This window comes from Cydia amplana, chromosome 16 (genome assembly GCF_948474715.1).
Source record: "Cydia amplana chromosome 16, ilCydAmpl1.1, whole genome shotgun sequence".
NCBI classification, from domain to species: Eukaryota; Metazoa; Arthropoda; class Insecta; order Lepidoptera; family Tortricidae; genus Cydia; species Cydia amplana.
Window position 1 is genome coordinate 6,399,910 of NC_086084.1, and position 17,564 is coordinate 6,417,473.

Below are 17,564 nucleotides of genomic sequence, written 5' to 3' on the forward strand. Positions count from 1 at the left end.
CTTAGACAAACATTATCACACTGTGTATTGGCCAGCCTGATTTTAATTTCAAAGTGACACATGAAAGTGACATTTTTATTATCTGTTGTCTTGTGTGACAATCTGATAGGCGGATTAGACTCTCGCGCGAGCCACGAGACGAGCCGCGAGCCGCGCCACGAGACGCGAGTGTAAGCGGTGGGCTCGCGGCTCGTCTCGTGGCTCGCAAGCTCGTCGAGCTAATATAATTTAAACACTAAAGGCACGGCATAAGGTTTATAACCGAATGACAAGCCGAACGCGAGTGTAAGCGGTGGACTCGTGTCTCGTGGCGCGGCTCGCGGCTCGTCTCGAGGCTCGCGCAAGAGTCTAATCCGCGTATGACCTGACATGAGACATGTCACTCATGTCAGACATGTATGGTGGAAATATTAGCGATGTGACGAGTCCACTTTTTTTCAATTCGAATCATTCGAATTGATTCGGCCGCTGATTCGAATTCAAAATCGAGTTGACTCGACTCGACGATTCGCGTGGTTCGCGACAAGGTCACAGGCACAGGCGCGGAGCGAGTTGAGACGGCGAGTTACGCGGCAGTTGTTGTAAAAAGAACCTTCAGGGCACGGAATTAAGGTTTATTTTTGAATGGCCATACTAGCAGTGAACTCGAGTTGGGATACTTGGAATGGCGAATCGAGCGGCAGTTGTTGTAAAATGAACCTTCGGGTCACGGAATTAAGGTTTATTTTTGAATGGTCATAGTACCAACTCGAGTTGAGACGGCGAATCGAGCGGCAGTTGTTGTAAAAAGAGCCTTCGGGCTACAGTATTAAGGTTTATTTTTGAATGGCCTTAGTATAGACCGCGAGCCACGAACAGGTTTCCATGACCAATCGCCTCCCAGGCGATAACTCCTATAGTGGTTAACGGCTACGTATGATGAATCCTCGTGGACGTCAGCTGCCGCTCCGTTGGTGGGTTGAGGAATGGCAGCCACCGAAACACGTAAAAAAAAAATATTTTTTCAGTCATCGCCTCCCGTTTGATACTTTGCCAGATGATAGTTTAGATGCTATTGTTAATAAAAAAAAATCGTCAGCCGGTTGTATCGCGGTGGAAATACCGTCAGCTGGTCACATCAACATGTAAAAAAAAAATTTTTTTTCAGTCATCGCCTCCCGCTTGATACTTTGTCAGATGACAGTTTAGGTGCTATTGTTAATAAAAAACATCGTCAGCCGGTTGTATCGCGGTGGAATCACCGTCAGCTGGTCACATGAACATGTAAAAAAAATTTTTTTTTTCAGTCATCGCCTCCCGCTTGATACTTTGTCAGATGATAGTTTAGGTGCTATTGTTAATAAAAAAAATCGTCAGCCGGTTGTATCGCGGTGGAATCACCGTCAGCTGGTCACATGAACATGTAAAAAAAATTTTTTTTTTCAGTCATCGCCTCCCGCTTGATACTTTGTCAGATGATAGTTTAGGTGCTATTGTTAATAAAAATAATCGTCAGCCGGTTGTATCGCGGTGGAATCACCGTCAGCTGGTCACATGAACATGTAAAAAAAATTTTTTTTTTTCAGTCATCGCCTCCCGCTTGATACTTTGTCAGATGATAGTTTAGGTGCTATTGTTAATAAAAAAACTCGTCAGCCGGTTGTATCGCGGTGGAATCACCGTCAGCTGGTCACATGAGCATATCAAGCAAATAAATAAATAAATAAAATCTAATATATGTTCATGTGATCCAGATGTGTTTTTTAATTAACAATAGCACCAAAACTATCATCTGACAAAGTATCAAACGGGACGCGATGACTGAAACCAATTATTTAGGTCTCCGTGCCTTCGCTTGAACCACTTACGAGATAACACCCTTGTAACTCAGACTAGGGCTTGCGATATCCGCCCATTTTTCGTATCCGGATATTTAGAATATTTATTATTTTAGTATCCGGATATCCGGATAAAACGGATAATTCGAATACTTACTTTTTATTTCATAAAACCCAGATGAATTTAATAAAAAGTGTAATATAATACAATTTTATCTACACACATGTCATTAGTGCTGTATAATGCGTTCAGAAACCGTAGGAAATGACCAGCTTTATTACAACAAATTTTACTATGAGAACTTTCTTATCTGTGGTAGTAGGAAAATTTGTACTTTAATGTACATAATGTTATAGATTGTTGTAAGGTTATGAGTTTAAATTTGGAACAGCAGTCAATACTCAAGTGGGTCTCTATTCTAGTATCCATATAGGTATTAAAATAGTTATCGATACGAAACGTCAATTTAGTATGTTTTTTTATTATAAACCGCACGATATTTGATCTCGAGTGACATGAGATTAGGGACTTCATTCTTTTGTCTAGTAATTTAAAAAAACTACGGATGCGTGACATGCTTGAAAAAATTTTCATTCACCGCCATTTGATCTTTTAATTCGTTTTAAGTATGTGTTTAGATAAAGTAGTGTATGTAACTGTACATAATTAGGTATTAAAACACTCGTGTGATCCTATTAAGAAACTCACTACCGTTCGTTTCTTAAACCCACACTCGTATTTTAATGCCTCTCATTATGTAGCAGTCACATATACTACTATTACGTACACAAGGCTGCGTACCAGCAAGTATTAAGCTATTTGTGGCGTTCTACCTTTTCGCCGATGATTTGAAGTTGATGTGCAAGTGCAAACATACAGCTGGTGTAACCGCGCGTGAAGTTAGGTTAGTTAAGTTAGTACCTACGAATTATTGTGTTGATTTGCCACGTAATGGCAAAATTAAATTATACTCTCCAAAAACTAAAAATGAATTTCGGCAAAGATTTCATACACAACCTTTAATTGCCTGACTAGATTAGATATGGTTTTTCGAACAGGTGATACAAACTATACCACTACATAGTATAAAACAAAGGCGCTTCCCGCTGTCTGTCTGTCTGTCTGTATGTATGCTTAGATCTTTAAAATTATGCAACGGATTTTGATGCGGTTTTTTTTAAATAGAGTGATTCAAGAGGAGGGTTTATGTAAAATTTGTTACCCGTGCGGAGCCGGGGCGGGTCGCTAGTTAGTAATAATTTACTAGGTTATGGCGATACTTCAACCCTCAATTTAATATTGGCAGTCTGCGCTGCGAAATTCATTTCTTGATAGGGGTTTTGATAATATTTAGAGAATCGAATATCTTCTAAGTGTTAGACCAGTCTCTTCTTGTTGAGATTTTACATTGAATTTAAAGTCAATCAAGATTTTCATTACAGATTTATTCAAATACAAAATGCTAAAACCTTCTTTATCGTCTGCTAAACCCTACTGCATTTCGTTCGGCAGTTCAATATCAACCGAAGTCCTCCTCCGTTGGACTCGATCTAGTTCTGTTCGCCCTTTGTTAATAACGTAAGTATTCGGACGCTAACAATAATAACAGCAAATCATGTTTGACAAGAACACGGTACAAAGTACGCTCAAAGTTACTTTTACGGAGCTAGGTCGATCTGCATAAGAATATCGACGAAGAGTCGGCAATCAAGGAGTAATATTTCAATAAACAGATTTTATAACGTAAAAAATGTATCCAAATAAATAAAATCAACCGAAAACGTGAATACTATTATAAATTTCAAAGTTTTTAAGATAGTTTTCTTAAAATTTGTAGTATTACTTAATCTAAATACGGATATTAAACTGGACGGATATCCGGATATACGGATTGCAAGCCCTAACTCAGACATAATCAAGCGAATTCATCAACTAGTAGCGACATTTATCGCGCCACTCAAGTAATAATACCGCCCGGTTGCCAGCACTCGGCTGCTTTCACCTCGGTACCATATAAGCCGGCAAGGCCCTTAGCGGTGGTTCAAGCTTCGGCAGGAACCTAAATATCCGTTTTTTACCCTTCAGGGGAAAACGGTTCTATTTAGGTCTCCGTGCCTTCGCTTGAACCACTTATACGTGTTTAAACCTCTGCCGGCGCGGGCCCGGGCGTACTGTGACTGTTAATATTTATGCAAAAATCACATAATGAGAATATGGGCCTGAAATTTATTCCGTATTGACATAATAAAGGATTGTTTGCATCAACCTTTAAGTAGATTTTCATCATATGGATTTACCGATAGATGAGACAATTCTTAGCACTGACTTGCCACATAAGTTAAACATTGCCACTATAAAACTACTTGAATTTTTATATAAAACAAAACGGTTTGACTATTACTTGAATGACTTTTCCTTAAATGATTATTAAAGACATAATCTTATATGAACCTGAATGTACTATCTTACGCAAATAAATAAATTATGAATTTAGTACGTGTAGGTTGTACACATTTTTGTGTAACCACTATCTGAGTAGTAGTTCTGATGCTTGTAAAATAAACCTCATAAGTGAATTTTACTTCAAACCCTTTCAGACTACCTCTGATGCTTTCTTTACAACAACCCACTTGGTGATAAAAAGGTTTTGTTGTATTATGTAATGATATTATTTTAAGAAAATAATTATAATAAAATACTACTTGTCTGTTGCTTAACCACAAATAATAGCACTGCCGGCCCATCGAAAAACCTGTTTTAAATTTGTAACTAATAGGAAAAGCTTGGGTCCTCTTTTAACATATTTTCTATAAATTTAATGTAAATTGGTAACTTGTATCATACTCATACTCATACTAATATTTTATTGATAATAGGTGATTACATGTCAACTTACATAGCTAGTACAAATAATAGGGATGTAACGATACATAATTTTGCCGATACGATACCGATACCGATATTTAAAGTAAATAATCGGCGATACCGATACCGATATCGATAGCCTGGTAGTTAGTTAATAAATCAAATAAAATTCAATGTTAATAATTCAATGTTAATAATTTATTGTTAAATGAGAAAAAGACTAAATGTATTAAGTTTGTCACTAGTAGTAACGTTAGGCATGTGCAAACAAGTGTCATTGTGAAGGATGAGGAATTGGAATTAGTTGATAGTACAGTTTTTCTTGGTATAACTTTAGATTCTAAACTCCAGTGGGGTCCCCATATTGCTACTCTTTCGAATAGACTGAGTTCTGCAGCTTTTGCAGTGAGCAAAATCCGTCAGTTAACTGATGTGAAAACAGCTCGATTAGTATATTTTAGTAGTAACTAAAATATAAAATATAATATATGGAAGTATCCATAGCATTATGGCATATGGTATTTTACTGTGAGGTGGTGCTTCAGAGATAAATACCATTTTTGTTCTGCAGAAGAGGGCTATTCGAGCAATATACAAAATGAACCATAGAGACTCACTTAGAGATACATTTAAGGAAATTGACATAATGACAGTGCACTGTCAATACATTTATGAGAATATTCTGTATGTACATAAAAATATTGTAAATTTTAGATAAAAATGTGAAATTCATAATATTAATACTAGAAATAAACATAAGCTCGCAGTGCCCTTCACTCGGCTCCATAAAATTAAAAATTAAAAATGGGTAATTGTGTGAGATTTTATAATAAACTTCCAAACCATATTACTGAATTATCTATTAATAAATTTAAGAATGATGTAAAGCGTAAACTTATTTTTAATGCGTATTATACTATACCACACAAGACTACGTGAATGATAAAACAACGTGGGATTAATTTTTATTCGAAATGATTATTTATTTATTAGGTATATTTGATTAACGATGAGGAAATTGATATTCCGAATATTCTGATGTTTGTACTTCTTTTGTGTTTTTAATTTATTTATTTGACATTTAGATTTTATTCTAGAAACATTCTAGACTAGTATTTTTTATACAATTTTTTTTTCATGTTTGACGATCCTTTTGTGAAATTCTTAAATTTGTGTTAAGTTAGATTTGTATAATAATCCAATATTATTATGGAATAATAACATCAATAAATTGCTCTGATAATTAGCTTAAGATAATTTATAAGTATGTTACGATTCATAAGTGCTTGTTGTTAGGCCTACATGAATAAAGTATATTTTGACTATTGACTATTGAAATAAATTAATAATTGTATCCTTTATATGCATAAAACATACTTATGTTCAATAGACATTTGATTTTAAGAAGTGTGAAAAACTGAAAAATAAAAACAAAGAATATATATTCCTATTAGCAAAATAGCACGATTATAGCAGCTTCACTGTTACGTTGAGTAAGTAATCTATCGTAGTAAAACTTACGTAAGTTTTGACACAGTTAAAATTGAGGTGAAGAATATTCTTGCCCAATAAAATACCTTACTGTGGGTTGTTTACATTTTGTTATGATATCGGGTGTATTTAAATCGGCGATGCCGATATATCGGCCTGCCGATTATATCGGCCTGCCGATTATATCTGCCGATATATCGTATCGGTATCGGTATCGTTACATCCCTTTGTCAAATAACATAATAAAAACAAAAATTACAAAGTATTCTAAATATTAAAGGTGATTCGCTACTTGCGTAGTTTTATATTTTCATTCATTTACGTTAATATTTCGCAGTCAGAAATTCTTCTATATTATAGAACGACCGCTCAAAAAGCCAAGTTTTTAGTTTGTTCTTAAAGAGTAACAAACTAGGTGCGTCTGTTATTATTGCTGGCAGGTTATTATACACGGAGGGGCCCATGACGTGTATAGTTTTTGCTCTCTTTGCTAAGCTACGGGGCACCGCTGCTAGTTTTTGTCCGTATCGTGTAATCCGGTCGCTATTGTCGGCCCGTCTGGGGTATTTATCTCAATTCTCTCGCGTGTATAAGGCTGTTTGCAGTATCAATAGACCCGGCAACGTGATAATAGGTCAGATGTAATGTAATATGTTTTTTAATGTGGACAAATACCCAAATATTGACATTATTTAGATTTAGACATTAATAGTTATTGACTAGGTATACCAGCTTTATTTGTATATAGCCCATTACATAAGGACAACATATTCCGTAAATGTGTAAGAAATTATGTACATGATGTGTTTATTTGTGAAAATAATTTAATATTATTTCGAATCGAGCACTCCTCTGCCTAAATGTAGCGTCAGAAGTGAAGAAGACAATACACTTCACGATTTAATGTATACGTTATTAACTAGTAACAATTCTCAGCTACCTAGTAATAGTTTCAACTAAGCCGATACTACATCCTATAGAGCTACCTTAAGTCAACGCACAGTATCATAGATATAAAGATACACCAAGTCAATTACTATTATTGTCTAAATATTGACAATATTTGGGTATTTGTCCACATTAAAATACATATTACATTACATCTGACCAATGATACATCTTACCATTTACATTAAATTGATAGAATACGTTAAACCAGAGAGGACCCAAGCTTTTCCTATTAGTAACAAATTTAAAATAGTTTTTTGGATGAGCCGACAGTGCTATTATTTGTGTTTAAGCAATAGACAAGTAGTATTTTATTAATATTTTTTTTGTGAAATAATATCATTACATAATACAACAAAACCTTTTTATCACCTAGTGGGTTGTTGTATCATCAGAGGTAGTCTGAATGGGTATGATGTAAAATTCACTTGATGAGGTTTACTTTACAAGCATCAGAACTTCTACTTCAGATAGTGGTTACACAAAAATGTGTACAACCTACACGTACCTTATAAGTAGGTCTTAGGTATTCATAATGAATTTATTTGCGTAAGATAGTACAGGTTCATATAAGATTATGACTTTAATAATTATTTAAGGAAAGGTCAATCAACTAAAAGCCAAACCGTTGTTTTATATAAAAATTCAAGTACTTTTATAGTCGCAATATTTATCTTCTGTGGCAAGTCAGTGCTAAGAATAACCTCATATATCGATAATTCTAAATGATGAAAATCTACTTAAAAGTTGACGCAATCAATCTTTTATTTATTATGTCAATACGGAATAAATTTCAGACCCATATTCTCATTATGTGATTTTTGCATAAATATTAAGTCACAGTACGCCCGGGCCAGCGCCGGCAGAGGTTTAAACACGTCTCATAAGTGGTTCAAGCGAAGGCACGAAGACCTAAATAGAACCGTTTTTCCCCCGAAGGGTAAAAAACGGATATTTAGGTTCCTGCCGACGCTTGAACCACCGCTAAGGGCCTTGCCGGCTTATATGGTACTGAAGAGAAAGCAGCCGAGCGCTGGCAATCTCGTAAGTGGTTCAAGCGAAGGCACGGAAACCTAAATAATTGGTTTTAGTCATCGCGTCCCGTTTGATACTTTGTCAGATGATAGTTTAGGTGCTATTGTTAATAAAAAACATCGTCAGTCGGTTGTATCGCGGTGGATTCACCGTCAGCTGGTCATATGAACATATATTAGATTTTATTTATTTATTTGCTTGATATGTTCATGTGACCAGCTGACGGTGATTCCACCGCGATACAACCGGCTGACGATGTTTTTTATTAACAATAGCACCTAAACTATCATCTGACAAAGTATCAAGCGGGAGGCGATGACTGAAAAAATATATTTTTTTTACATGTTCATGTGACCAGCTGACGGTGATTCCACCGCGATACAACCGGCTGACGATTTGTTTTATTAATAATAGCACCTAAACTATCATCTGACAAAGTATCAAGCGGGAGGCGATGACTGAAAAAAAAAATTTTTTTTACATGTTCATGTGACCAGCTGACGGTGATTCCACCGCGATACAACCGGCTGACGATTCTTTTTATTAATAATAGCACCTAAACTATCATCTGACAAAGTATCAAGCGGGAGGCGATGACTGAAAAAAATTTTTTTTTTTACATGTTCATGTGACCAGCTGACGGTGATTCCACCGCGATACAACCGGCTGACGATTTGTTTTATTAACAATAGCACCTAAACTATCATCTGACAAAGTATCAAGCGGGAGGCGATGACTGAAAAAAAAATTTTTTTTTACATGTTCATGTGACCAGCTGACGGTGATTCCACCGCGATACAACCGGCTGACGATTCTTTTTATTAATAATAGCACCTAAACTATCATCTGGCAAAGTATCAAACGGGAGGCGATGACTGAAACCAATTATTTTAAATTTTAGACTGTATTTATTTATTTGCTTTATAAATTCATGTGACCAGCTGACGGTGATTCCACCGCGATACAACCGGCTGACGATTTTTTTTATTAACAATATCACCTAAACTATCATCTGACAAAGTATCAAGCGGGAGGCGATGACTGAAAAAATATATTTTTTTTACATGTTCATGTGACCAGCTGACGGTGATTCCACCGCGATACAACCGGCTGACGATTTGTTTTATTAACAATAGCACCTAAACTATCATCTGACAAAATATCAAGCGGGAGGCGATGACTGAAAAAAAAAATTTTTTTTACATGTTCATGTGACCAGCTGGTCACATGAACATGTAAAAAAAATTTCAGCTGACGGTGATTCCACCGCGATACAACCGGCTGACGAGTTTTTTTAGTAACAATAGCACCTAAACTATCATCTGACAAAGTATCAAGCGGGAGGCGATGACTGAAAAAAAAATTTTTTTTTACATGTTCATGTGACCAGCTGACGGTGATTCCACCGCGATACAACCGGCTGACGATTGTTTTTATTAACAATTGCACCTAAACTTTCATCTGACTAAGTATCAAACGGGAGGCGATGACTGAAAAAAAAATTTTTTTTTACGTGTTTCGGTGGCTGCCATTCCTCAACCCACCAACGTAGCGGCAGCTGACGTCCACTAGGGTTCATCATATATGGCCGTTAACCAGTATACGAGTTTTCACCCGGGAGGCGATGACTGACGAAATTTGCGCCTGGCTCGTGGACCAGTAGCAGTGTGATAGCGTTGACTCGGCTCGGCGAGTTGTTCGCCGAGTTAGCTAGTGGTCGAGTTGATTCGAATTGCCCATAGTCTTGATTCGAATTAACTCATCTGTAGGCTGATTCGAATTATTCGAATCAGATAACTCGACTCGCCCATCGCTAGGAAATATGTCAATTTGCTAAGAAATGATGCTACGCTACTATTTGTAGTGTAATTTTTGTTTGTTTATTAGCGATTTCTATAATTTCGAGTGATTAATTTCCGTTTTTAACTGTGCAACAATGGCTTCATCGAGCAAGTTGCCTGGCACTGGCTTAGAAGATGTCGGAGTTCCGGGACAAGCCTACCTTCGAGACGCACTCACGAGCTGCACGGATCCCTTGAAAGCTATAGAAGAATTTCAACTCGAAAACGGTATCCTGTTGCCTTCTTTGAGACCAATGCTGCCCCTCCTTGATCTTCATGGCGTCCGCAGACTAGATTTTCATACATCGGTTTTAGAAGAGCTGAGAGATAAACTTACATCGCATATCAATGAACTGGGCTCGAAAGAGAACAGGGAGCATGACAAGAAACTGAAGGAATTACTCAATAAAAGCTTTTCAGTTGTACGAGTGAAGGCTTTACGACCAGTCATAATGAGTATTCTAAAGAATACACCACATATAGACGACAAATTCCTCAGAGTCTTAGTAAAGGACAGAGAACTGTATAATGACACAGATACTGAAGTGAAACGACAAATTTGGCAGGACAACCAATCCCTATTTGGTGATGAGGTATCACCATTACTAAGTCAGTATATCAGAGAAAAGGAGAATGTATTATTTGACCATGAGAACCTTAACAATTTGTTCTTTTCACCTTCACCAAAAGTCAGAAGACAAGGCGCGGTCGTGCAGAAACTTGCTCACATGATTGGCAACAGTGTTAAATTATATGACATGGTACTACAGTTTCTCCGCACCCTATTTTTAAGGACAAGGAATGTACATTATTGTACACTGAGAGCTGAACTATTGATGGCTCTCCATGATTTGGAGATCCAGGACATTATTTCCGTTGACCCATGTCACAAATTCACATGGTGTTTAGATGCTTGCATCAGGGAGCGTAATGTAGACATTAAAAGATCCAGAGAACTGCAAGGATTCCTGGACAGTATAAAGAAAGGTCAGGAACAAGTATTGGGTGACCTATCCATGACTTTATGTGATCCATATGCTATTAATTTCTTGGCTACCTCAGCCATTAAAATCCTGCAACATTTGATAAACACTGAAGGTCTTCCAAGGGACAACACAATATTAATACTTCTTTTGAGGATGTTAGCACTAGGTCTTAGTGCTTGGGTCATGATAGACTCACAGGAATTCAAAGAACCAAAGCTAGATAGCCAAGTGGTAACCAAATACTTGCCTGCATTAATGTCCCTAATGGTGGATGACCAAGTACGAGCCACACATAACAAACTGCCCCCAGATGAAAGAGAATCTGCTATTACAACTATTGAGCACTCTGGGCCCCCTCCTGATGCTTGTGAGGCTTACATGCGTGAGAGTTCAGTCTGTGGTGTCCTAGCTATGTATTACACCCTGCACGCTGCCAAATTGCGGGACCGTGGAGCCTTACTCAGAATCCTCAGTATCCTGGGCAGTTGTAAAGACGGCAGAGCATATGAAGATCCATTCTTACATGCACTAGTTGCACTACTAATTCAGCTACCGGATGAATTCCAGGGAGAAGATTTCAGCACAGTTTTGTTTGATGAATTTTTCTTTGCTGGTCTATCAAAAGACAATGTCACAAGACATTTATTGAAGCTGCTTTGGTATATACATCCTAAGCTACCGGAAACTAGGATACAGACATTAATGAAAGCGTTGCAACCTGGTACACAACACAATGAATCTGTACACAAGCTGTACGAGACTTTACAACAGAAGATGACTGTGCAAACGGAGCCAGCGGGGCCGAGCACCACTGAGATGGAGTATCTGGACTCACCACTTATGAGTGTGCCCACTCCTGCGCCTTATCACATGTAATATTTTTATGTATTTAACAATAAGGTTTATTAACATTTTAACTATAAAATAAATGTGAGATTTGTTCCCTATAAATTGGCTTTTATTTTATGCCATACGTGCCATACAAAATGAGTAGGTAGTTGGGTACCTGTTTAATAACAACAAAACCGCAAAATTGAGCCATACATAATGAAGTGTTTGTTTAAATTAATGAATTGACTTAGCAGTTCGAGAACCTTTACAATATTTTACACTCCTTTGGATCAATTTGTTTTCCTATTGGTGTCTTAGAGTTCCTATAAGATTGGTGTATTTCTAAAGTTACCAGATAAATGCTAAAGTCAAATAAATAAGACAAGGTAGTTAAAATCTGTAAATATTTATTAGTATTGACTTAAAACAACCGTTTTACAATTAAAGTACATTACTGGACGTTACAATCTATTTTATGGACGGACATCTGAGCACAATCATGGCAGTTAATTATGTTACTTTTATCAAAGTTTGTCATTGCTGATTTAGTAAGTAAAAAATACATATTAGACCGCGTCATAGGCCACTCTAGCTGTTTAAAACTCGGCCTGTCCGCTAGATGGCGTTTAGTGGGCGCGTCGCTCGGGCTTCAGGTCCAGGGAGTGGAGAGATCGGAGGGAGCGGGAGCGCTCGAAGAGGGAGGGGTCGGTGTAGATGGGCTCGCTGCCGTCGTCGAAGGCGTTCGCCAGCTGTTTAAAGCTTGGCCTGTCCGCTAGATGGCGTTTAGTGGGCGCGTCGCTCGGGCTTCAGGTCCAGGGAGTGGAGAGATCGGAGGGAGCGGGAGCGCTCGAAGAGGGAGGGGTCGGTGTAGATGGGCTCGCTGCCGTCGTCGAAGGCGTTCGCCAGCTGTTTAAAGCTTGGCCTGTCCGCTAGATGGCGTTTAGTGGGCGCGTCGCTCGGGCTTCAGGTCCATGGAGTGGAGAGATCGGAGGGAGCGGGAGCGCTCGAAGAGGGAGGGGTCGGTGTAGATGGGCTCGCTGCCGTCGTCGAAGGCGTTCGCCAGCTGTTTAAAGCTTGGCCTGTCCGCTAGATGGCGTTTAGTGGGCGCGTCGCTCGGGCTTCAGGTCCAGGGAGTGGAGAGATCGGAGGGAGCGGGAGCGCTCGAAGAGGGAGGGGTCGGTGTAGATGGGCTCGCTGCCGTCGTCGAAGGCGTTCGCCAGGCGGCCCGCCGAGCCGGATTCCTCGCCGACTTCGGCAAACGTCCTACCCAGACCACTGGAAATTTAAAAAGTAAATTAGTTGCTAATATTTTAGTGTAGGCGCTAGGATTCAATATCAATTCTAAAGCTTTGGATTCCTCCGAAAACGGTGCCGTCATATTACGGCCGCTATATAGCGTTGACTGACGTCACTAGAACGTTGTCTATATAAACAAGATGGCGCGGTTTCCTAGACGGCGTTACGTTACGTTGATTGTCAACGTAACGTAAGATGACGGCCGTCATGACGGTGTCGATAGTTTCGTGAACGTTTTATTAGATAGCGGTGACGCCATTTTGGAATAAATGACACGAGATTTGAATAAATGATTCCGTACTACGATTATTTTCCTCTTCTGATGATATTTCATCCTCAAAGTAAATTATAGATGATCAAGCAAATCTTGTCAGTAGGAAAAGGCGCGAAATTCAAATTTTCTATGGGACGTTATCGTATCGCGCCTACATTTTTCAAATTTGCCGCTTTGACCTTGGTGGATGACGGTGTGTTATGACGCCGTGGTACTTTCCACATGTCGTCACCGTAAAGACGACCGTCTTTTGCGGCCGCTATATGACGGCCGTCATATAACGGCACCGTTTTCGGAGGAATCCAAAGCTTTAGCGTAGCCTAAACTGCAAATATTATATTTTTACCGTTCATCAATATTCCACAAATCGCAATTTGATGTACCTTAGCCTAGACCTGAATAGCACGTAGGTCTACATCATAGACTAGGAATCCTCTAGACGGAGTTTAGAGCAATTATTTCATGAAACCGATGCTGCCAAAAATACGGGGGTGCGGGGGGACGAGGTGAGCGAATCCCTTGCCGTGATTGGTCCGTTCAAAGACACGGACCAATCACGGCACGGGATTCTGACACTTTGACTCGAAGATGGAGTAAAACTACCGTAGGTATATAGTGGCAGAGGGGGTAGCGTTACTATGCCCAGTCTAGAGGATGTCTTGTCTGTGGTCTACATTCATCTGCTGTATACAGGTAGATTAATGTTTGATTCAGTACCTATCTAATCTATTTACTTATTCGCTAGTCATGGCAGATAGTTATAACGGTATAACTGCATTAAAATTTCAAGAACGAGATTTGCTCGTATTCTCGTAGTAGTTAGCCATGGTATAATAATATACTCCGCCTGGTACTCTCTTCCGAGATTCGCGAATGACCTAACTGTCACTTGCCTACGTCATCATGCTGTTTACAGGTTCTCAAACTTTAAAATGTGGGAGAATTTTAACCAACGGTGAAAATTATTTTAACGGCATTAATTTTAAGTTATTCCCGTAGAAACATAGTAAAATAAAACAAATCTATACTGCACTTTTCACTCCTACTCTTACAGTTCCGAATAGAGCAGCCAACCATTTTCGTAACAAAACATTAATTAGTAAGCTTACGACGTGAAAAGTTTGGAAAACACTGCGACTGCTGACACTGAGCGAGAAGGAAATAACAATTAACACGCGTTCGACAAGGATGACGGTCAGGGACAAAATGGCGGATTGTCAAATATGACAGCGCTATCCTGTGTTGCCAGTAGTGTAAACAGAATTACCCGAACGTCTGAAATTTCTTTCGTGAATCGGAAGATATTGCTAACGAATAATTAAAAATGACGTGTTATTGTAAATTTTAAGATAAAATACATATAAATTAAAATTATAAAATTATAAAGAAATATTTTACCTTATTAACCATACATATAATGTACCCATGTAACATGTTATGTTGAAATAAAGTGGCAATGTTATTGTGACGTAGGCAAGTGACACTCTGGGAAGAGAAGACCATGTTTTATTAGACCATGGTAGTTAGCGATCCTTTTATCGTATTTATTTTTAGTAGATAGGTAGGTATTATAATATCTAGTAACTAGTTGCCTGGTGTAATACTTATATTGAATCTGGGTACGAGATAATCTAAGATATCGTTACCTCAGCGAGAAAGGTTTGTGCAGATGGGAAGCTGAGAAGAGCGAGGGACGAGTCGGTCTCGGCGCCGGCGTGACGGGCCGCAGCGGAGGCGCCGCGCTGGACGCACGGATGTTCTTACGGACCACGCGCCAATAACGCCTGGAATAAGCAGATTTAGATAATAAATACTACAGGGTGGCCAAATAAGAGGTATACACTTTATTTTTGAAATTTTATTCTATAAAACTTAAAAAATATTAAGTATTCCTTGTTAAATATAATATGTAGGGTCAGCAATTACACATGGAAAATAATGTCAGACAAATGTCCACCTCTAGCAGCATGGCAGATGCGAACCCTATTCATCGCGTTTTTCACACATTTCTGGCGTTATCTCAGCGACAGTGTTTCGAATATTTTGTTTTAATTGCTGAAGGTTCGTTGGCCTATTAGCATAGACACGTCCCTTTAGATAGCCCCACAGAAAAAAGTCAGGAGCTGTTAAATCAGGCGATCTTGGGGGCCAGTTAATGTCACCGTTTCTCGAAATTAATCGACCGGGAAACGTTATTTTTAATGTTTCTATTGTTTTTAATGATTAAAACACGTTGTTCCGTTGTAAAACGCTCCATAATAAATTTGCCGTATCTACACAAACTAATTTTCATGCAATAACTGTCATATTTACCGCCAAAATAAAATGGCGGTAAAAAAAGTTGTATACCTCTAAGTTGGCCACCCTGTATAACACCTATATAACAAGGTTATAGTACTTACAACATAAACAATAGTAGTTTGTGTAACAAGGGATCAAAATGATATATTTCCGTCAAGGGCGTACATTGAATCCTGAATAAAGCGATGGATTCTAAAGTAGAATCCTGAGCGTAACGAGGGATTCAAGTGTTAACGCCCAAGACGAAATAATTTTGATACCGTGTGACACATACTGCTTTTCACGTCAACTATGACGAAAATAAAAAAATCTTAGTTGACACAATCTGATGCATAAACAGATTATTTAAGCTAAAAAAATAATGTGCAGAAAAATGTAAAAATAGTGTGCTAGAACAGAAAAGTGTTACTTTGATCCCTCCTAGCAGGGAGGAAAAGTGCCACTTTGATCCCTCCTAGCAGGGAAGAAAAGGCTCTTTTCTGAACAGGAGGTGTGAAAACGTTATGAATACCTGTAAATGTATAAGGCCGCGAGCAGCATCGCCAGCAACAGGGACAGCAAAACGCAGAGCGCCACTAGTAGCGCGCGGTAGTGATGCGGTGATACGCAAACCCCTACGGCCGCGACTACTGGTGATGAGTCCGGCCCGCTTTCTTCTAACAACTCGTTGCGGTTGTCGAATACCTGAGACATAATGTTTGTTTAACACATTAATTGCCACCCAGCCAAACAAGACATGCATCAGGCCACAACAATTTCGTCATATAAAGCTGTAGTACCACGATCCCGACTATCAGGTCGTCCGGCCTGGGAACGATATCATAAAATACCCGATAGTAGTTTCGGCACTCAATGTGTTAACGTAATTGATAAGTGTATTATATTAATAAGTTAGAATTTTGTGACACTTGTTATCCTACTATTCCTGTAGAACCAAAAATTGTCTTAATCATTATAGTCGTGTACCTAATAATGACTGAAATGTGATGATATAATAATATACCTAATCCTGATTTTAATTAGGTACCTAAGCCGTTTATACCTAACTAGCGACCAGCCCCGGCTTCACGGGTTAACAAATTATACACAAACCTTCCTCTTGAATCACTCTATTTAAAAAAACCGCATCAAAATCCGTTGCGTAGTTTTAAAGATCTAAGCATACAAACAGACAGGGAAGCGACTTTGTTTTATACTACGAGTATGTATAGTGATTAAATATTTTCAGACAATAGTTCATGGACACAACCTAATTATTTAGTAAAAGAAAATCTATTCAGCAACCAAAAGCAGACAAATCTTACCAATGATATTATATAACCATAGATAGGTTATTATACTCATACTTGAGGAGCACAAAAAATACTTCCATATTTATTTCTGTGCCTACGAAGAAATCTGTTATTTTTGATTAATTTTCTCATTCCATCCATCTTTGTCACACTCGTTGTTAAACATAAGGTCTTCTCTTTCTCTTTCGGTGTGCGGGAGCTCGTTAGCACGTGCACATTTCTCGCTTGTCCAGCCGCGTCTAAAGGCAACTTGTCCAATTTGTCACAAGTTAAGCGCTTCAATTTTGGAACGCCTATAACCTATCTTTAGTTATAAATCATTGAATCTTACCTCAATCATCTTCCTAACATGGCTGGGCGTGTCCTGCACCTCGTCCTTCAAATACTTGTCCACGCTCGCCTCCTCAAACGACACCTTGTACACAGCATCCCCTTTGTCATCTCTCTCCTTATCGGTCTTATCCTTATCGGTCTTCGAGACCGTGTCTTCGGCGGTGTCGTTGGCGATCGTGAGCGTCCCGTTGACGTCTCGTCGCCGGCGGCCGAACGATGGCTCGGAGCGGCCTGTTTGACTCGGGCAGTACGC

The 17,564-nt window shown here is 38.7% G+C and overlaps 2 protein-coding genes across 5 annotated transcripts in view; one reads left to right on the forward strand and one right to left on the reverse strand.

The window, feature by feature from the left end:
- Positions 1-9,985: 9,985 nt before the first annotated feature.
- Positions 9,986-11,910, forward strand: LOC134655500 (negative elongation factor B). The gene has a single exon (XM_063510966.1). It carries the CDS (start codon positions 10,094-10,096, stop codon positions 11,858-11,860), a length of 1,767 nt encoding a protein of 588 aa, XP_063367036.1. The 5' UTR covers positions 9,986-10,093; the 3' UTR covers positions 11,861-11,910.
- A 970-nt stretch (positions 11,911-12,880) lies between these two features.
- The window catches only part of LOC134655495 (uncharacterized), a 42,763-nt gene continuing 38,079 nt past the window's right edge, over positions 12,881-17,564 (reverse strand). For all 4 annotated transcript variants that reach the window (XM_063510958.1, XM_063510961.1, XM_063510957.1 and 1 more), the window contains 4 exons: positions 17,310-17,564; positions 16,198-16,370; positions 15,032-15,169; positions 12,881-13,090 (listed from right to left, as the gene is read on the reverse strand). In XM_063510958.1, coding sequence (XP_063367028.1) covers positions 12,913-13,090; positions 15,032-15,169; positions 16,198-16,370; positions 17,310-17,564 — 744 coding nt within the window. In that variant the 3' untranslated portion in view covers positions 12,881-12,912. The remainder of the gene's footprint in view (positions 13,091-15,031; positions 15,170-16,197; positions 16,371-17,309) is intronic.

Bases quoted from the DNA above. Each gene is read 5' to 3' on its own strand.
- LOC134655500 (XM_063510966.1), top strand. From the start codon at position 10,094: ATGGCTTCATCGAGCAAGTTGCCTGGCACTGGCTTAGAAGATGTCGGA.